Here is a 22208-nt window from a genome sequence, read left to right on the forward strand (position 1 = left end):
CAATCTAACACATTTTCCCTTGTTGACTTTCACCTTGAAATTCGCTATCTGATGAGTACAAATTTATTTTCTGTTTTGTAAAATCTTTTACAGTCATTTCCGTTTAAAGTATGTGAATAAAGACTCGGATTCTGTGCACATTGCCCCCCTTTTGTTTTTCAATATTTGTAAAAAAATACTTTATCTCTGTGACCTGGTTTGCCGAAAAAGTCCAAAGCCACCATAAAACATATTAACATGATAGACTCTTATATGATTGTACAATCTTCTCTCGTTTGTTATTGAGCAGAACAAGAGCCTTCGGTTCCTCTTCAGGACACAATGAGCTGGACTGTGCTGCGCTGTCTCCTGATTGGCCTTTCAGCGCTGGTGGAGTTTGTGGCCGTCGAATCACATCAGAGCGAGGTGAATCGACAATATATTTAGAGCAATAATTGTACGACTGGCAAAATTAGGAATTTTCAAGTGTGACTTTTTCAGAGAAAACAGATGTGGTGATGTTTTCTGTAATATGACAAATTATAGTTTAATTTGGTGAGTTCTAGCCGGGGCTATTTAGCCAGGCACTTAACAAAGATTTCATCAAAAGATGAATGCTTACAAATCCTGGAATTATGCCTGTGATTTGCAGACATTTGAGTAAAACTGAATGAAAGCGAGTCTTTGCTGAATAACCACAGAATGCAATGAATATTACCTTTACGTTACCTTTTTTAAGTTTCTCTGATCACCTTGCCTTGCATATTCATGTGCAGTGGATATTATACACTTATCTCAATCTTCTTTTACTTTTGTCTTTTCTTGCTACTTTTTCTACTGAATATTTGCTAGGAATGTACCTATTTCGAATAAATGGATTATATTATTTATATTAAATCCTAATTTATGCTGTCATTTCATCTGACGTACAATGAGTAAAGTATAGATATGTTTCAGTATTGGCTCTGAGGGGCTCTGGTGATATCATAAACCATAAACCATGAAGCCAAACTCTCAATTGGCAATAAAGGACAATTTTGCTAATTAAAGCTAACAATGAGCACAGATTTCGATTACAATATTTAGGGTTATCTTTCATGAATACATTGGTGATAAAAGAATGCACAATCGTGAGGGGCAGAGGATGCATTCTTTTTAGTGGCTGCAGCATTTACAAAACCGTTTTTGCTGCATTTATCAAATAATTTCCTGCAAATTTGCAACTTTTCAATTTTTTGTATAGTTTAAATGGATGAAAATAACATTGCCAGAGAATGTGCTGCACATTTACAGCAGAATTAAGAAAACCCTGATGCATAATATTGTCATACATGCACATAACACTAGAAGCCCAGGCAATGCAAAAAACTCTGCAGAGTGGTTTTGGGGCTGTCATTATGATGAGGAAATCAGGAAGCTGTGAAATATATCCCATGTTTCATGGTTAAAGAATATGAATGTTTATACCACAGCATTTTGTGCAACCTTTGCCGCCCCTTATGCGCATTAAAAAGCTTGGGGGGGGGGGGGGTGTTGGCAATATTCTCGGCAAATGCATGGAAGATAAGGGGGAGGGGGTGGGGGGGTCCACCGCCCCTAAACATGCGGACCGCACCCTTCTTGCTATCTATGCCACTGCCTAAAAGCATCCAATATGCATACAACTTATGGCGTAATGTTTTTTCACATGCAGTACAGTAAATATAAACAAATATATGTCATCTACCTGGAAATTACTTAGGTGCAGTGAGAAAGAAAACAGTAAATAGTCCTTGTGAGTAGGCCTATGCGCTATTTGTATTCTTTAAGTGGGGGTAGAACGTAATTTTCGAGGAAATAAACTGTGTTTTGTAAATTCATCGAATCGTACCTTGTTAATAACAAGTAATTTTAACTTTACTTACTAATAAATGCCTCTTGCAGATTCGACAGATTAGCCCTCCACTTTGCTATGTTACTTTTCACACTGCCCAGTGTTGAGGCCCTATTGGGGTCACTGCAGGCACTGCTTGCGGAAACCCGTTGCTCCTGCTATCCCTTTAACATGGATATGCCACACTGCTCCCCATGGTCCATTTGTTGCCGGGGCTGTTCCTGTCAGCGCCCCACCCCTGAGCCATGGAGTGAGGCATTGTTTCTCCTTGAGGTCCTCGGACTGCGTAGTCTTCACAGACTGTCATCAGAGGGGCAGCCCTGCCTTTTTAGAGGGTGTGTGCTCTGTCTTATGGCTCGTGCCGCAGTTGAGTATTTGCCCCAAAGCAGAGCAGGAGGAACGAGCCCAACTCTACAGTTCCTCAGATCAAACACTCCACCCATCAGTGAATTAAACAAGACAGCACAGGTGCACCACAACATTCAGCATGAGACAAATCAATATAATATATAATTCCAATAAATCACAGAAATGAAAGCTCCTCGATTTGATTTCTTTATTTCAATAGAAAAATGAAGCAACATACAGCCGACGCGTTTCGTCCCAGAAAGGGACTTCTTCAGGGCGATAAAAGAAGGAGACTTCAAGTGAAGATGATAAGCAAAGACCCAAGAATATAGCGCCGCAATGACGGAAAGGCTTGTCTCTCCAAGTTGAGGACAAGTGGTCCAATGGCCGTCTAGTAATTAGTATATCCGCTGTTTTCAAAGGTTATTATATGTAAGGGTCTAAAAGATGGATCTGCACGTGATAATAGGTCTATCAGTCATCCATCTTGAATGTGCGATCCCACAGAGCATAGTCAATCATAGAGGGTAATTATATAGGTTTTAATCCCTTCGATGCAAATGACGAGCTCAGCTCGTCATGAGGCACGGTTGAGCTGTGCTTATGACGAGCTGAGCTCGTCATGAACAATGGTAAAGCCTGGAAAGCAGCACAGGAGGGGAAAACCATCAGCAGCGATGGTGTTAAAGCCCAAATCGTAATTCAATAATAACGACCAGCAGTGTCAAAATTCCATCCAGCAGCGACCGGGATGAGTCCTCCGGCAATGAGTAGTCTGAGGCAGTGCCGTCTTAACAGCATTATAGGCCCCTGGGCTAAGCTGTGCGCTGGGCCCTGCCTACACAACCACTCACAGGAATAACTAGCATTTATAATGCCATGGGTCTCGCTATTGCGAGATTTTCACCTATTGGCATTGTAAATGACAACACCTTTAATAATATTAAAAGACATTGTCATTTACAATACCAATGTTCAAACATTTGCAAAAGCGATACCTATTGTATTGCAGAGTGCAGTGTCCATGAAACAGGTGCCATTCTCACTATTAAAGTTGTAAAAAAAAACAGAATGAGAGCGCAGTGTCCGTGAAGCCGGGGCTATTTAAGTTTGAAAAAGAAAAATGAAACGAAACCGAGCGTGGTGTTCCTGAAGCAGGCACCTTGCTCAGTATTAAAGTTTAAAAAAGAAAAAATGAAACAGAGCACAATGTCCCTGAAGCGGGCACCTGGCTTAACATCAAAGTGTAAAAACAAAATGAAAACTCAGCACAGTATCCCTAAAGCGTGCTCCGCGCTTAGCATGCAAGTTAGAGAGGCATAGTGGTCTGTAAGAAAAACGGTTGCCATTGTCCCCATCAGTGTCAATAAACGAAATACTGTTCACTGAATTATAATGAGGAACGTGTAACAAGCCAAGTAAAAGGTTCAGTCGTTATGGGAGGTAACAAATTCAGACAAGGCGGTACCAAGAAGGGACTAACTAGCCTATTTACTAATCAGACGCTTGCATTTACGAAGGACGATGACACAAGCCAATGACAAATATAGGCAGATTGTGGGCGGAGCTTCCAGTGCATACTGCAATACAGCATGCATTGGAGAGCGAGCAGCACATATGTTCTGCCACTAGGCTCGACCTAAAAATGTTTAACGGAAAATTTGTGTTAAATTCTGGTCTGCATGGGGCCCCTATGCTCGTGGGGTCCCGGAAACTGCCCAGCATGCCTACGCATTAAGACGGCACTGGTCTGAGGGAAGTCATGGGATTGGAGATGCAGCGGCATTTGAGGCAGACTAGAAGAGCAGCAACCCTATTGCCAACTTTTTAAATCCCTATGTAACTGCAATTTTTTGTTGTCTGTCTTGAGCAGCAAGATGAGAGAGATTCCCGCACAATGTGGTATTAGTCCAGAACTTGCACGTTCAAAGGCTCCTAGAACATGATAGGGAATCATACGACAAAGCATACAACCCTCCTCACACAAGAAGTAGAAGCCCAGGGACCTAGGGGCATATTATCAAGCCTGTGCGCTAAAATTATCGCCGCTTTATCGGCCGAAAACGGCCGATAAAGCGGCGATAATGGGCTTGATAATATGCTCTGTGGAATTCCAATCGAAGCCCATGTTAGATGTCTTCACATCTAACATGTGCTTCGATTGGAATTCTATAGAGCATATTATCAAGCCCATTATCGCCACTTTATCGGCCGTTTTCGGCCGATAAAGCGGCGATAATTTTAGCGCACAGGCTTGATAATATGCCCCCTAGTTTTCGATTCTCCCACAGACCACAAAGCCAGTACATGCGATGCAGGGGACGTAATCCTACAGAAACATGGTATGGCCTCGCATTTTTACTCAGTTGCTGCCTAAATAGCCCAGCTGTCCAACTGGAGAGAGAGAGCATCCACATTTGATTGTGGCAAACTCCACCCCACCCCCAACAAAAGACTTAGCTCAAGGCCGGCATAAAACACAGGGGGGTAATTTACCAGCGCCTTGCGCCACTTTTTCATCATTTTAACATGGGAAAAGTGGCGTACGGGTGGCGCAAGGGGCTTGTAAATAAGCCCCGGAATTTTTAAACTATTATCTTAAAGTCTCAGAAATATAAACATTGATGCTCCAAGGAAAACGAGGGGCATATTACCAAGCAATAGCGATAATTATCGCTATTGCTTGGTTAGAGACAAAAATTTACCGCTGAGCTGCGGCGATTTTACCGCAAATAAACCTTGGTATTACCAAGGTTTATCGCAAATGCGATAAAAATCGCTGCAATGCATGAATATCGCTGAAAAGTCAGCGATATTCATGCATTACCGAGCTAATGCTCTTAGCCATGTTATCCACCTCCCATTGGATAACATGGCTAAGAACTGCTCAGGGCAGGTGTTAGCTTTTGGAGATATTCGCGCTTAGTGCGAATATCTCCAAAAGTTGGTAATAGGAGATAGCGATGTTAGCGACTGTTTCCAGTCGCTAACATCTTGGCACGCCCACTTTGCATGTCATTAGTGATAAATATCACTGACATGCAAAGTGGGGCCCAAGATGGTCGCTATCTCCTACTAGCTGTCGCTAACTGGTGTTAGCAACAGCTAGGTAATAGGGAGATAATTTTATCTCCGCTTTCTTGGCTTTTAAAGCCAAAAAAGCGGAGATAAACCCCCTTGATAATATGCCCCCGAATTCTTTAATTATACCTCGGCTTTTGTGAACTACAAAAGTGGATTTGCAATCACAGAAAGGGTTATTTTCAAATACTGTCTTAACCTTCGCCATTTCTTTTTCTTTTTCTAGAAAGCTAGAACCATCAGAGCAGTATGTTGACATTTTTAGTTTTTGTCTCTGCTTTTTATTGTTTTATAGCCATTTTTTATTGATTACTAAGTTGTCGGCAGGCGTATGGGGGTAAGGCAGCCTGTCAGACAAAGGAGGCGCTGCTCATGTACTGTGGCACGCAAGTATAATACTGTTTGGAACAGTTATCTAAATATTTGTAGTTTCTCCTTAGCGACTGGATGACTCCATTTGGTTCTTTTCAGAGGAGTGATGTCACGTGCTTGTTGAATATTTGTCGCAAAGGACATTGAGGAAAAGCAGGGAATTTGGGTACTATATACAGATGGGTAGAAAAATAGCATTCGTCTTTGCCATAATTCCAATCAACAAAATACCGAATCCACAATCCTATAGTATGGAGTGAGTAAGGAGAATTAACTCAGAGCAGGCTACATTTTAATAAAGAATCCTGACTTCATGGCTGTGTTAAAAATTAGTGAATATAGATCTGAGTATTACTGTCTTCTACTTGCCGAAAAAGCAATCTGTCAGTTTCACTGCTAGAGGAAACATTACATAATTGCAGCTGCTTTAGTCGCATACTCCCTTCAGCACATATCTCTGCAGCAGGTTTTGTACCATCTGAGCAATTTTTTATTTTTTCAAGGATTAGGTGCTGCTGTGTGAAGTAAGCTACAAACATCAATGAATCACTAAAGGATTTTACGTATTATTGTTATAGTGTCATAGCAGCAGCGTATCGAACTTGAAGTGATGTACAGAGAGCAGTATGGTGTTTGGGATCCAGCTGAGGCCAGTTTACAAATTATTGAGTGTGGTGATAATATATATTGCAGCAATAAATAAGAACACGTGGGCGTGAAGAAATGCGCCCAGATTTACATGGCATTTTGGGCATGTGCCAAAGCCAAGTTCAGAAATCTGAGAGAGAATACATAAGTCACATGTTCGGCGGAAAACATAAATTTAGTAGCAATTTATGTATTAAATATTTTATTGAGCATAAGCAAAAAAAAATGCACCTCATCTATTTCAGCAAAGGCCGTAACCAGTCTGGGGAGGCCGAAATCAGCGGCCCCGCGGACGCCCCGCCTAGGGCCAGCGGATAAGTCATCTTATTAACACAGCAAGCCGCCTACAACCCAAAAGGGCCGGCCGCGTCTTAAGAGGTGCTACAACGGTGCAAGCTGATCAGTGCTAGTGCATTGTAAGAAAACGAGAATCAAAGAACTGTAAACAACCCCACCACCCACCCCACCCCGTACCACCCCTCTCCTTGTCCATGTCCGGGCTCTAGCTATAGGTTGTGAACCCCTCTCAACAGTCAGTGGATGCCACGCGCGCGGGGCCTGTGCGTTTGCGGGCATGCGGTTTGGGGTCCGGGAGGGGCGTTTCCGCCAAGCGGAGCAGTCGCAGGTAGCGTGGACAGCTCACCTCCCGGAACTCTCCAGTAAGCAAGGCGAGGAATGGCTGCCAAAGTTCCGCAAAATCCGCCCCCCTCCCCGCTGCCGCCAGCGACAGTTTCTCCATTCCCAGGATTGCCCACAGACGGTGAAGCCACCCCAGCTGCTGCGGAGCCTGGGTCGCCCTCCAGTGCGCCACAATATTCTGGACTGCAGCCCCAAGCGCAAGCGCGATCAGGCGCCCGCGCCAGGATTTCAGAGGGTACATGAGTGCGTTTGGGAGGCCTAGCAGAATGTACGCAGGGAAGCGCGGCAGCTGTGTGTCTAGATGTGCATCTATAAGATCCAGGATAGGGTCCCAGTAAGGGCGCAGCGCCTTACAGCTCCAAAGCAGATGTTCCAGCGTCCCTAGTTCCCCACAACCCCTCCAGCATCTGTCACTGATTCGGGCATCCCATTTGTGGAGTCTCTCAGGGGTGTGGTACCAGTATGTTGCCACCTTCGTCAAGGTCTCGGTGAGGCCAGTGTGGTGCGCCGAGTGTCTGGCTCTATGGTATATCCCCTCCCATTCCTTCCTAGTGAGCTGCCTCCCCAAGTCCCTCTCCCACCGGACCTGGCCCGCATTATATGTGTGTGCCTGCGTGAGCAGCAGCTGCTGGTAGAGATCCGATATCAGCTTCTTGTCGGAGGTGCGGGTCAGCAGCCATCGCTCATAAGGCGTGAGTTGCCGTTGGGCTCCGGGCTGGACCGAGGGGTGGAGCACCCAGTGGCGCACCTGCAGGTACTGCAAACGTTCTGATTCGGCCACGCCGTAATCTGCCTTGACCTGCTGGAACGACAGTACGCCCTTGAGATCGAACATGTGTCCCGCCGCGCGGCAGGGTGTCGTCCGCCACGTCGTGAATGCGCCGGCGTCCAAGCCCGGTGTGAAGTCGGGGTTCTCGAAGATAGGAGTCATGGGTGAGGGGAAGGTGGTCAGCCCCTTGGCCACGGCCACTCTATCCCACACCCGCAGGGCTGTGCTGGTGATTGCAGAGGCGTACAGGTTGTGAGGGCGGTGTCGGCGCGGGAGGAAGGGCACACCCTGGAGGGTACGACCGGCTACTGCCTGGTCAAGGAAGAGCCAGTGCTTACCGGACTCTAGCTGGAACCATTCCACAAAGGTGCGCAACTGGGCTGCCTGGAAATACAGTGTGAGGTCTGGCACCCCGACTCCTCCGTTCGCGGGGGGTAGAGTGGCGAGGGTGTGCTTAAACCTAGGTCGCCGGCCGTTCCAGATGAACCGTGACAGTTCCGATTGCGTTTGCTGGAGCCAACCCGTCGGGGGGTCCAGGGGGAGCGTCTGGAACAGGTACAGAATCTGCGGCAGCAGTGTCATTTTGACTGCGGCAATTCTTCCCAACCACGACAGCGTGAGTGGCTTCCAGCGCCGGAGCTGCTCCCGGAGCTTGCGGGTGAGGGCCTCGTAATTGGTCCGCGCAGTGTCTCGGACAGTAGGAGCCAGGCAAACGCCCAGGTATGGGACGGTTGCGCCCGACCACTGGATCTGGAATTCCGCTTTAATCTCGGCCACCACGTCCGGGCTCAGCGAAACATTCAAAGCCTCAGATTTGGCTTCGTTGATCTTGAAGCCCGAGGCCAGGGCGAAGGTGTGCAGCTCCACGAAGAGAGCGCGCAGGGATCGCATCGGGTCAGTGAGGGATAGCAAGACGTCGTCAGCGTACAGGCTGATCTTATGCGTGTCGGCCCCAAAGTTGATACCCGAGATGTGAGCATGTTGTCGCACCCTCTGGGCCATCGGCTCCATGTATAATGCGAATAGGAGCGGTGACAGCGGGCAGCCCTGGCGTGTACCCCTGCCGATATCGAATCTCGGGGAGGTGTGCCCGTTCACCCGTACCGCGGCGTTGGGCCGGCGGTAGCAATTGAAGATGCGATGGCGGAGTTTCTCTCCGAATCCGAAGTGACGGAGGGCCTGGTTGAGGTATGGCCAGTGCACTCTGTCGAAGGCCTTCTCCGCATCAATGGTGAGCAGCATGCAGCCGGGTTTAGTGCGCGATCCGGCCTCAATGAGGTGCAGCACCCGCTTGGTGTTGTCGCTGGTCTGCCGTTGGGGGATAAAGCCCGCTTGGTCGGGATCAATCAGTTGTTGCATATATGGGGCGATGCGGCTCGCTAGTATGCCAGTGTAGAGCTTCAGGTCTACGTTCAGTAGCGATATGGGTCTGTAGGAGCCGCAGGCTGCCGGGTCACGACCGGGCTTGGGAATAACAGAGATCGACGCCTCCAGCAAGTCCGGGTGTATGGCGCCAGGCGTGTCAAACGTGTTGAACAGGTCGCGCAAGAGGGGGGCAAGCTGCTGGCAAAAAGTCTTGTAAAACGCCGCGGTATAGCCGTCGGGTCCCGGGGATTTCCCGACCTTGAGGCGGGCAATGGCCGAGATGACCTCTTCCAGGGCTATGGGCCTCTCCAGAAAGTCCGCCTGGGCCTGGGTGAGGGCGGGGAGGTCCGCACCTCGCACGTAGGCTAGGCCGGCATCCGGATCTAAATGATCCGCGTCATAGAGCGCCGCATAGAAATTGCCAAAGGCCGTCGCGATCGCTGCGTTTTCTGTGACCAGGTCGCCACTGGGCAACCGGAGCGAGCGCACCTGTTGCCTCTGGGTTTGCGCCCGAAGCCTACTCGCCAGCAGTCTCCCACAGCGGTCGCCACCGGTATAGTAGACGTGTTTAAGGCGCATCGCGGCGTATTCCGCCACATCTTGGTCCAAGGCAGCTAGCATTTTCCGCTCGGCGCATAGTTGACGCCACGCTCTGGCTGCCCCGGTGCGTTGGTGCATCTGTTCCAATTCCGCCACGCGTTGGGAGAGTTCGGCACGTTTCAGCTCCCTCTCCTTGTTGTTGGCCGTGGCGACGGAGATGATTTCCCCGCGTAAGACCGCTTTGAGGGCTGCCCACTGGGTCGCTTTGGTAGTGTCATCATTGGCGTTGTGCTCCAGAAAACGGGTAATCGTCGTCGAAAGCCGGGCTTGGGTGTCAGCCGAGTGTAGGAGACCGTCCCGCAGCCTCCAGTGCCGCTGTGGAGTCGGCATCGCTCCTACCCGAATCGTCGCTACCACCGGGGAGTGGTCCGAGAGCGAGGCTGGCAGTATCTCCACACTCTCCACTTGTAGCGCCAGCTGCGAGGAGCCCAGAAAATAGTCCAGCCGCGCGTATGTCTTATGCGCCGCCGAGTAGTACGTGTAGGCAGTAGTTTGGGGGTGTGCGTGCCGCCAGAGGTCGATGAGACCCAAGTCCGACAGATGCGTGTGACCCGCCGCCGTGAGCGCCCCTACCTGACCGGATCTCTGACCCGAGCGATCCGCTGTGTTATGAAAGACTATGTTGAGGTCCCCCCCCAGTAGCAAATGAGTGTGTGTGGTGGCTGTAACGGTCTCTAGAGCTGTATGCAGGAACCTTTCCTGACCCTCGTTCGGGCCATAAACAGAACCCACTAGCAAGGTGTGACCCGCTATTAGGAAGCTGTAGAGTAGGAGCCGCCCTCTAACTTCGGCCTCTTTTTGGAGGACTTTCCCTTCAAAGGATTTAGCGACAAGGATCGCCACCCCTGCGGTTTTCTTCGGGGAAGAGGAAAAGAACTGCCATGGGAACGCGCGGGATTTGAGTCTATGCTGGTCGCTGCGCACAAGGTGTGTTTCCTGCAGCAGGCAGATATCCGCCTTGGAGTGCTCGAGGTAGGACAATATCGCCCTGCGTTTATTCGGGCTGTTGAGACCCCGCACATTAAGCGTAAGCACTATAAGGTGTCGTGGCATAGCAGGGGTCGTGCCAGGAAAGCCAAGCTTGCCCCGCGGCCGGGATCGTGGGCCCGCGGGTCGCGAAAATCACTGCGCTAGGGGTCGCGGCAGAACGCCATTTGACGACTGAAGGCCCTGGACAAGGAGAACCCCCCCGCCCCTCCCCCCTCTCTCCCCAAGAACCCCCCAACTCAACCTGCCCCCCCAATCGGGACAAGTGTCTCGCCTGAACCCCCCCCCTCTGCAGTGCAAACTCCCCCCGCTCAACACCCCCCACCCGTAACCCCCCCCAACCCCTTTCCCCAACAAGCAAAGAAACATGGTCTATCATTGTCCCAGGTCCAGCCCCATGGCCGCTGGACCCGTGGTGAGGTAAGTCCGTAGAATGGGAGCAGTGGCGACGTCGCAAGCATGTCCGCTCACACGGAGTGCACCAATGCCGGTGGAACGTCAGTGTCATCAGTAGGGAAGGACAAGGGGTGCGTCGCACGAACCCCCGCCGCCGGGCTAGCGGAGCCCGGCATGACTAACTCCAGTGCCACCAGTGCGTTGCTCTCTCCTCGGTCAGCCATTGTTCGCAGGCGCCAGGCCCTGTGCCACCGTCTCTACTGCCGACCTCCGCCCCTCCTCTATCTCCGTGTCCGCCGGGCGTCGCGGCCTGCGTCTGCGCCGTTGTTGCTGCCAGCGGCCTGGGCCCGCTTCGTTAGATGATTTGGCGCCTGGCGACTCGGCCTCAGCTCTCGGTTCGTCCAGTCCCAGCACCTGACAGGCGTCTCGAAGAGTGCGCGGTTGGTGTAGGACATTGCCCAGCCGAAACATCAGTCGGAAGGGGTGCCCCCAGCTGTAGGGAATGTTGCGCTGTCTCAGCTCCGCCGTTACTGGGCGGAAGGTGCGTCTCTTCTCCAAAGTTAGTGCAGCCAGGTCTTGGTAAAGCACCGGGGAGTGCCCGCCGAAGGAAATCTTCTCCATGTGGCGTGCCTTGTTCAGGATTTCCTCCTTCGTCTTGTAGTCTTGCACGCACACCAGGATATCCAGCGGGTTCGTCGCGTTGGCCCTCGGCGGGCCCGTCCGGTGGGCTCTATCCAGATGGAGGGGGGCATCCTCCTGACGGCCCAAGATGTGGTTGAAGAGGCCCTGGGTGAACTGGAAGAGGTCCTCTGTGTCTGGGGACAGTTTCACACCTCTGATCCGAATATTATGCCGCCGGGAGCGGTTTTCTAAGTCCTCAGCGTGCGTCTGGAGGTCCACTTGCTGGTCGTGGATGCGAGCCAGTTCCTGTCGTAGGGCCTCTATTTCGGCATCACGTGTGTCACTCTTGGTCTCCAGGTCCGCTACTCTCTCCCCTATGGCGTCGGTGTCACGGCGGACCTCCTTGATCTCATCCTGAAGTTCCTTCTTCAGGGCATGGATGTCCTCCCGCAGGCTAGAGAATAGGGACTCCAAGAAGGACCGCGTGACTGGAGCTTCGGGGTCGGCCTCCTCGTGGGGCGATGAGGCCCCCCCCTTCTTGTCTGTGTCCACTCGGGGAGTAGCGCCTGCGGGGCCGCTCCGCTTCCCCGTGGTAGGGGGGGTGAAGAGGTCCTTAATGGAGCGGTCCTTCCTGGGCCTTCCGCCGGACATCTTGCTGCAGGGCCCTCAAGCTCGCCCCTCCGTCGGCTGCGAAGCAAGTCCCAGGCCCTCTGGGTGCCAACCCGGGGCTGCGTGGCTAACGTTGTGGAGGCGGTATCTGCGGCCCCCAAAATCCAGGCGAATAGTGTAGCGTCGCAAGGTGCGGTAGGGGCGCAGGAAAGGCGCCGGGACCCCGGGTCCAACGGTGAGGCGGGAAAAGTCAGCTAGGGAGCCGCCAAGATGGCGTCCGCCGGGGTTCGCCCTGCCTCCTCCAGGGCCAAAAGCGTAGCAAGGTAGCTGGGCCTTCTCACGTCCAGTAGGCCTCCTACACCTCCGCGGGGACTGCTGCGGGAGCGCGTGGCTGCCGGTGTAGGCGTCACTGGGGTACACTCCGCTACGACAGGCCGGGCGCCCTGCTTGGGGGACGAGGCTCGTAGGTGCTGTCTAGATGGGTGCAATCCTGTAGGGGCAGTCCCGCCCGGGGGGGGGGGGGGGGGGGACGCCTGACCTCCCCCACTCCGCTCACCCCCGCTCTGACCTCTGCTCCCCTGGGCTCTTCGGGCCGACTCCGGGCCAAGCTCCGCGGCCTCTAGGCGCCCCACAAAGCCTACGCGGTGCGGCGCGTGGTGCTCGGCCTCCGCGGCAGCAGCGCGCCGAGGGCAGGCCACCCAAGTCTGTGTTCCCTTAGTGCTGGGCGCTCCACCCCAACTGGGGGGGCGGGAAGCGGGAGCTCCGCGGGGAGAGGGGGGGGGGGCCCGCTGCCACAGTCCTGCCCCCCCCCGGTACCGCCACTCCGCTGCTGTGAGTCCGCCTCGCGCTGGGGACACGTGTCTGCCCCGGGGTCTCACCTCCACACGCCAGGCGCCGCTGCTGGGTCCTCAGGCGGGGGCCGGTGGCAATCCGGTCGAGGGTCGCTCCGCTGTCCCGGGTGTGCAGCAGGTCCGCAGAAGCCCCCACAGGTCGCTGTGCGAGGCCTCGCGCAGCTCCGCGCGGGCCGGACCTGCTACTGCCGATCTCGGGGGACTCCGGGCGGCTCCGCGGCTCCACCCACCTCGGCCTCGCTCTCGCCTCCAACCAGGGCTCGGGAGCGCGCTAGGCCGCCGGCGCCGCTGCACTCGCGGCGGGAATCAGGCTGTCGCTGGACACCCGGCCGGCCCAAAGGTCGTCGCTGCCACTTCACTGGCGTCGGGTGGCCATCGAGGGTCAGGTGCAGCCGGGCAAGTGCTGAAAATATGCTTAAATCAGCGGCCGGCGGCGGGAGCTCGGCGAGGCACGTCTGCTCACGCCGCCATCTTGGCCACGCCCCCTTTAGTAGCAATTTAGGAATTAGTGTGACAGAAAATTATCCACTATAAAATGGAAAATTGCGTTTTTGAAGCAAATACTGTTCATCTCATATTTAGCTTTTTTCCGGTATGTCCGGCTAGCACAGCTGTCTGCCAAAACATTTTTAACTACTCTACTAAAAAACGAAACAAAAAAAATCTACATACAGTGGCCTTCCTTCAAAGGAGTAATCATCTCTCTTCTCATGCCAATGTCTGTTTGACATATCATTAATGATTAATTGATGTCATCCTCATCGGAAGAGTTCCCTTTACAATGAATGTAGTTAATTTTATCTGCATATGCATTCATTTTTTCTCATTATTGTAGTCAGATTGCACTTTCTGATGGAGGTTGGACCAGGCAGTTTCTTTTCATTGTGAGTGTGCCCTTCAAAACGATGTTATGTACCTTTGAAGTCCTTATTCTTGCTGTCCTTCTTCAATGTCATTGATTACATTTGCTACCATAGCCCTTCTTCTTTATCCTTTTGGATTGTGCCATTGCGGTCTTTTTTTTAATGTTCAACATTGTATGTGCCACTGTCATCCTTCTAAGTCTCTTATTCCACGTGCCTTTGTGGTCCCTCTTCCATTTGATCCAATCTTGCTAATATAAGTGCTGCCACATTTATTAAATATTTTCAAAATTAGATTGCGGTTCCTTTTCAGTGCATTTGTCAATCAATTAGGGGTTTGTAAAGCGCACTAGTCACCAGTTAGGGTCTCAAGGCGCTAGGAGGGGGAATGTGCAGTTCCATTGGGGTCACTTGAAGAGCCAAGTCTTGAGGCCTTTGTTGAACTGTGGCAATGTAGGGCCTTGCCGGGGGTGGAGGGGGAGGTCGTTCGAGGTCTTGGCTGCGAGGTAGAAGGACCTTCCACCCGCTCTGTTCCTGTAGAAGCGTGGGATGGTAGCCAGGGCGAGGTTGGCTGAACAGAGGTTTCTCCTGGGGGCAGGGAAGGAGAAACGGTTGTTGAGGTATTGTGGCAAGGTGTTGTGGAGTCCCTTGTGCGGGTGTGTGAACAGCTCGAAAGTTATCCTTCTTTTCAAGGGGAGCCAGTGCATTTGTAATTAATTGCAGCTGCTTTTTAAAATCTGGGGACAAGAAGTAACTGCATGTGGTGCTGCAGTCTTGTGCTGCTCACTTTCAGGACATCCAGTGTGGGCAAATGTGATAGGCCTAGTGTTAAGTTCAAACCTATCCAAATAGCATTTGTGCGTGCCTGTGTATGCACTCATCAACACATTAAAGCATGACATTTTGGCTTTTCCAATGCTTTTTTTATAAAGTGCCGACCGTTCCCTTAGTGGGATTTGCTACATCGTTCATCATAAACATAGCTCAACAGAACTGCGCCCAACAGAACTGTCATTTTGCATTCTTAATCCTCATTCTGGGACTATGGTAGGTAAGACTTCCATTTTTGAAAAGGCATATATAGCATGGAATGTCACGGATTGAATGATCTCCTGAAATTGTAGTCTAAAGGCAGTTTCATATGTCTTGGAGACCGTATATCAAAGAGTTTCTTGTAAAATCATGATGTTCTACATTTTTTATTTTTTTTATTTCAAAACTTTTTTTAAGAATATAAAGCATTGAACACAGCATGGTGCCTACATTCCTGGGTGGGCCAGCATTGCAAGGTAGCATGTTTCAATGCATTAAGGACGGGGAAGGAGTACACAGCAAGCTGCCTACAACCGCATCGGGCCGGCCGCGTTAGTTGGAGCATGTTCAGGCAGAGGTCAATAGCAGTGCGATTTACAACTACAAACAACAACAAACAGAAGAACTACTGCACCACTTTTGTACAGTCATAAAGGAAGAATACTCGTGTATATTGATGCTTTTTTGCAAACTCGTTTTGAGTATCATTTGCGCGAGGCCCTTGCGTCGTGTTAGAACTACAACTGGTGAGTGCCACCCAGTAGCACTTTAAGTGCCATCTCCAAGAATTGTAGCTTCTATATTAAGTCTAGCACAGCCGTCACACCAATTTATATGGCTAATTTCAAGGGTGTTTCGCATAGTAATAGATTAAGGTGCTAACCATGGCAGCGCCCTGCTGACTTATCTCATGCGCGGGGGTCGCTGAGCCATTGCAACCCTAAGACAGTAATTCAGTCGCAAGAGCGCTAAGCGGTGGGTTACCTCTGCAAGGCTCAATCCCTTTGGGCCAGTCCAGGTCTACATATAGGCACTGCCGGCAAAACTATAGGCAGTATGTCAATAACAAAGGACCAGTAAAGGGGAAAGAGGGAGAGGGTTATTAGAGGGAGGGAGAAGGTATGGCGGGGTGGGGAGGTGTGACACTGCATGTGAGGTAACTCACAGAAATGGGGACATAGTTGCGGCTAAGCTATGTAGCTGTTCTAGTGACATGCAGAGTGAGGCTGGATGAAGCGGCCGCCACCAGGGCACCAGAGGATACGGGGTCCAAGCCAAAGCGGGTACCTAGGTATTCAGCGCAGGTTAGTCAATCAGTGGCGTTCCAAAGACTGTCTGGGTCTTTGGGGTGGACGGCATCATCAAAGAATTGCAGGGCCCGCAACCTTGGTGGCTGTAGTCTAGCATGTCCCAATCGACCTAAATGATTCACTAAGGGCTTCCACAATTTCGTATATTTGGTGTCTCGGAGCTGTAGGTGCGCTGTGAGCAATTCAGTTGCCACTGTGTTCCACAGGCGGGGAAACCACACATTTATTGAAGGCGTTTCTGCCATTTTCCAATAGAGAGCAATGGTCTGCTTAGCAGCACCAAGCATATGGAGACTTAGATGGCAGTCTAGGCAAGTCATGGCTCGTAGGTTCACCGGCCTGAGGCCCAGAATGACTGTGAGTGGGTCATCAAGTAGTGGGTAACCTAGTACCCTGTTAATATGGCTGAGAACTTCTTTCCAGTAAGTGGTCAAGAGTGGGCACGACCACCAAATATGTATGAAATCCCCCGGGGTGGTAGCGCAGCACCAAAAGTGGGGCGATGAGTTGGGAAACATTTTGTGTAGCCTGTGAGGAGTATAGTACCATTGTGTCATTACCTTATAGGCAGACTCCTGCTGGGGGATACTATGGAAGGTTTTCGGAATATCGTGCCAGAGGCGTTCCCATTGAGAAGGTGCAATGTTGGCATCAGATAGCACTTGCCACAGCTGCTGGTAAGGGTTAGGGCTAAGGCGTTGTGAGTGCTGGAGAACCTGGTAAATGCGGGATATTAGCCCCCTAGAGTTATCAAATGTACGGGCCAGCCATTCGAACGGGTTGAAAGGTCAAGTGGCCGCTTGTGAGAGGGAGGATACCTATATCCAGTGGCAGAGTTGCACATATTAAAACCTTGCTCTCTCCGAGAGCTGGAATTCCTGTTTGCATTGGTTAAAAGTTCTAATAGTGTCCCCTATAAAAAGATCTTGTAATGTTCTACAGCCCTTGTCCGTCCATTCTGCGAAGTAGGGTGGGTGAAGCGCGGGGGAAAGTGGAGATTTGAGGCAATTGGGGTATGCAGAGACGGGAAGGAAGTGAGGCCTCTGCGGGTGGCAAGCCTATCCCAGAACTCAATTACAGTCCTAGTAGGAACCGCCATGTAGGCACTACAAGAACATGCCTCGCGGGGAAGCCACACATGATCCCAGATAGGGCGACAAGCGACTGCCCTGTCCATGTGGAACCATATTTTTTTGCTTTACCAGGCCGTCCACTCCGGTATGAAACGGAGATGCGATGCCCAGAAGTACTCCAGCAGATTATGGCAGGCTAGCCTTCCCCTGCCTCGCAGGAACATAAGAATTTTGCTGGAGAACCGCAGCCTCTTTTCTCTCCATATGAGCGCGATGAGTTCACGTTGGAGGCCCTGGATTTGATGTTCTGGGAATGGTCTGGGCAAGGTCTGGAATAGGTAGAGTATCTTCGGGAGGATTGACATTTTGACTGTATTAAGGCACCCCAGTCAAGAGAGTGGTAGGGACCTCCACACCCGTAGGTCAGCTAAGACAGCGGTTTTACATTCCTGCCAGTTTGCTTGGGACCAGGTGGCAAGGTCAGGAGTCAGATTAAGTCCCAAGTATCTAATAGTGCTGGTTGTCCATTGGTAAGGTACAACAGCTTGCAGAGCCGCAACTTTCTCAGCCGGGATCGTGAGGTTGAGGGCCCATGATTTCGCTGAAATGATTTTAAGCCCTGAGACTTGTTCATAGGATTGGAGCAGGGTGTGTACCACTGGCATCGAGCACCGTGGATTGGACAGTGTGAGAAGTAGGTAGTCCGCAAATAGAGCGATCTTGTGGTTGATGCCACAGAGAGTAATACCATGGATGTCGGATGACTTACGGATCAGGATGGCTTGGGGCTCCACCATCAGGGCAAATAATAGAGGGGACAGAGGGCACCCCTGCCTGGTGCCCCTAAGGATAGAGATGGGTTGCGTGAGTTGGCCATTAACTTGTACCCTAGCCAGTGGTGAGAGGTAAGGGGCTATGATATGCGCTATCATCCGTGGTCCTAACCCTATTTTCTGCAGAACAGCATGAAGGAATCCCCGTCCACTCGGTCGAACGCTTTCTCAGCGTCGAGTGAGAGTAAGCAGGAGGGTATCTTCCAATGGCGCGCTCTCCCAACCAGATGTGCAATTTGATGCACATTGTCCGCCCCTTGGTGCTGGTATCTTAGTGTAGAGTTTGAGATCTGTATTTAATAGGGCAATGGGGCGGAAGGAGGAGCAAAGTTTGAGGTCTTTTCCCGGCTTTGAGATTAGGGCAATTTCGGCCATGGCCATATCTGTAGAGGGCCCAATTGCGTCCGTAAATGAGTTAAAAAGGCGTAGCATATGTGATTGAAGTTGTGGCAAGATGGAATGGTAAAATGAAACTGGGTGTCCATCTGGGCCTGGTGTTTTGCCTAGTGGAAGGTCCTTAAGGGTGTTGGTTAGTTTCTCAAGCGTGATAGGTTCTTCTTGTAGTTGGGAGTAATACGGGCTAAGAGGGGGCCACTCGCAAGCATCTAAGGCAGCCAATATTTGCTCTGGGTCAAGCGTGTCGCGTTTGTACAGAGATGCATAGTAGTTTTAAAATGCTTAAAGTTTAGCAGCTTCAGTAATGGCCCAGGACCCTAGCTTTAATTTAGCAATGTGTGCTTTAGCCGCCAAAATTCGTAATCGGCGCGCCAGGATGGTGCCCACTTTGTCCCCTCCATCGTAATATCGCTGTCGCAATGCAAGGAGAGCATGTTCGGCTTTGTTGGTTCTATGGGCCCGAAGCTGGCCCCTACGTATGGCTAAACGCCTCTCGTGTATCGCCAAGGGGCGCTCCTGGTTCAGTGTCTCAAACATCTTTATGTCGTGCGTGAGATTGTTTTCATATATTAAGGAGAACAACGGTCCTTAGGATTAGAAGTTTTAACAATTACAATGAAATATAGACTGCAATCAGTACTACATCAGGAAGTTTTTCAGTGCTCAGCCGGGCCTGAATTTATTATTCAAGTATAAACATAAATAAAAAGACCACCAGAGGGGTCTGATTCACAGATTGATAGGGTACAAGCCTGTACCTATCCAGAGCACACACGAACAAAGTTCGGTGGTGAGAAAGGTAAGAAAGGAAAGAAGGTAAAGAATATCAGGCAAAGAGAACATGGGAGCCAACTGTCCCTTGCATCAATAGCACATTTGCAAAGCAAGTTCAGACAGACAATTACTGTAACATTATTAACACAATAGAAAAATTACAGAATTGTAAAAAGTGTCGACGGCGTTTCGATCCCTGGCTCCTAGTGAACTGGGATCATCATCAGGACTTTATAATATATTGCCTGTTTGTACTGTTTTGGAAAAAGCCTTCCAGAGAAAAGTCACTCTATTCCAGTGGCTCGAAAGAAGATTGAAGTCGGTGGGTGGAGGACTGGTGCCTCGAGTTTCTACTGGGTAGACATTTATCTTGTCAACCGCTTGTAATGATCCTTCCCAATCGGAAATGTACATTAGAATTCATCCACACGAGGGTGGGCATTCAATTTATTCCAAAGTCTTTAGTACACAGACGTTGCTGCCTAGCTCAGGATACGAGCAGAAGTTAGCCGGCGTGCTCAATGGCAGTGTGCCGACTCACCGAGAATCCGGATTCTCGGTGAGTCGGCACACTGCCATTGAGCACGCCGGCTAACTTCTGCTCGTATCCTGAGCTAGGCAGCAACGTCTGTGTACTAAAGACTTTGGAATAAATTGAATGCCCACCCTCGTGTGGATGAATTCTAATGTACATTTCCGATTGGGAAGGATCACTACAAGCGGTTGACAAGATAAATGTCTACCCAGTAGAAACTCGAGGCACCAGTCCCCCACCCACCGACTTCAATCTTCTTTCGAGCCACTGGAATAAAGGGACTTTTCTCTGGAAGGCTTTTTCCAAAACAGTACAAACAGGCAATATATTATAAAGTCCTGATGATGATCCCAGTTCACTAGGAGCCAGGGATCTAAACGCCGTCAACACTTTTTACAATTCTGTAATTTTTCTATTGTGTTAATAATGTTACAGTAATTGTCTGTCTGAACTTGCTTTGCAAATGTGCTATTGATGCAAGGGACAGTTGGCTCCCATGTTCTCTTTGCCTGATATTCTTTACCTTCTTTCCTTTCCTACCTTTCTCACCACCCAACTATGTTCGTGTGTGCTCTGGATAGGTACAGGCTTGTACCCTATCAATCTGTGAATCAGACCCCTCTGGTGGTCTTTTTATTTATGTTTATACTTGATTAATAAATACAGGCCCGGCTGGGCACTGAAAAACTTCCTGATGTAGTACTGATTGGAGTCTATATTTCATTGTAATTGTTAAAACTTCTAATCCTAAGGACCGTTGTTCTCCTTAATAGTTGTTTGCCCAAGGTCCCTAGGTACTTATTGGGTTCCCTTGTTTTCTTAAAAAGAATGAGATTGTTTTCAAGCAAACAGGCCTGCCGAGCCCGGGCAATAGCATAGATGAGAGGGTTCTGTTAATCGTAGCCTTGAACGCATCCCAAAGGATAGGAAGTGGTGTTTCCGGGAGATCATTACTCTCAAACTAAGAGGAGATGGCAGTCTGGAGTTCCGCCATGTCTACAAGGTCGCTATGAATATGGGGGGGAAACCGCCATCTAGTGAGCCGCCTGGGGCCAGAGAAACGTTCATGGATCAGAAGCTCAACATGCGCTTGGTAGGAGATCGAGATGTCAGACATAGAGGCTGAGAGAGTGTCCTTGACCAGGGAATGCGAGACGAAGAGGTAATCGATGTGTGAGTAGATGTTCTACTTTTAACCTATACTTGCTGTGCATTTTATTTTTGTATACAGAAGGGATTATTAGCATTCTGGATTATTTTGCTCCATACAGATATTTTGTGATCCGACCCTCGTCCTCTAAGTCTAACCGCCATCATATTGGGAATGGGACCGCACAACTTGCTGTTGGCGGTCCCACCAAGGAAATTACAATGCAACCACCTTCTAGGTGGTTGCAAAGTGTATTTTTTTGTACTGTGGCTTGTGCTGCGGGCTGCAGCACACACCGCAGTACAACAAATACACATTTTGCATAGCCCTGCACTATGTGGCACAGTGCTGGGATATGTAGAGAGCACTATAGGTGCCCCCAGGTTCCACTTCTGAGGGCCACGAGGGAAGGGGGGCCCGCTACGGCCCCCAATGTCCCTTTCCGCCTGCCTGTTCATGGTGGGTAAACCACCATGAAACGGTTGGTGGGGAGGGACATTGTAATCCCTATGGTGGTGCCTGGCAGACACTGCCACCATTGTAGGGATTGCAGTTCCCTCCGACGGGCTCCTTGAGCCCGATTAGCGGTGGTCAGTCTCTCAGACCAACAAGCATCCGCACGTCATCATAATTATTCGGGTGGTAATGCAGGCTCCGATGGCGATGGGACCGCCACCGACGGGCTGAAGGTTATAGTCCCACCACCATCGTAATGAGGCCCTCAGTGTACCCACACATATCTGATGAGTACCACCAAGAACTGCCTCCTGTTGCATCTATGAGATAAATGTGTATATTTTGCAATCATACTCGCAAAGTTAGAACAGGAGATACTCAAAAGATGTGGGTATGCAAGCTGAATACAAATAAAAAGACTGTCACCATAACTGGTAAAATGGCCACCTCTTAATAAACAGTAGCAACAATTATAATGGATCATTAGCTGAAAGTAATGTATATGGTGCAGCCCTTACCAAAATCAGATTTGTATTTTTTTTCACAACAGTTTGCTGTGTAGTTGAAGAAATCAACAGTATTAATCATAGGAGAATAAAAGATTTTTAGCAATGAAGCAAGAAGGATCTCACTTCATTTCCTGCGACATTTATTAATTTCTCACTATAGTTATTAACAAAATGTTACTCACAGATTTTAAGAAGATAGTTTCACAGAGTTGAGGAAAGAGAAGGGCCAATACACTATAACATTTCTATACAAATGAAGGACATCTTTAATACTCAATTTTCTTGGCCTTCAAAAAGATAATAGCAGTGCAGCACAGTTTGTCTCTGAGAGAATAGAAACATCAAACACTGGTAAGCA

The 22208-nt window shown here is 49.9% G+C and overlaps 1 protein-coding gene across 1 annotated transcript in view; it reads left to right on the forward strand.

The window, feature by feature from the left end:
- LOC147692931 (inter-alpha-trypsin inhibitor heavy chain H3-like) overlaps positions 1–22208 on the forward strand; it is a 316366-nt gene that overhangs the window by 49053 nt on the left and 245105 nt on the right. Inside the window, exon 2 of the mRNA XM_086939189.1 lies at positions 290–405. Within this exon, the coding sequence (XP_086795315.1) occupies positions 322–405 (84 nt within the window). The 5' untranslated portion in view covers positions 290–321. The remainder of the gene's footprint in view (positions 1–289; positions 406–22208) is intronic.

Source organism: Lissotriton vulgaris, chromosome 9, assembly GCF_964263255.1.
Source record: "Lissotriton vulgaris chromosome 9, aLisVul1.2, whole genome shotgun sequence".
In the NCBI taxonomy this organism is placed as follows: Eukaryota; Metazoa; Chordata; class Amphibia; order Caudata; family Salamandridae; genus Lissotriton; species Lissotriton vulgaris.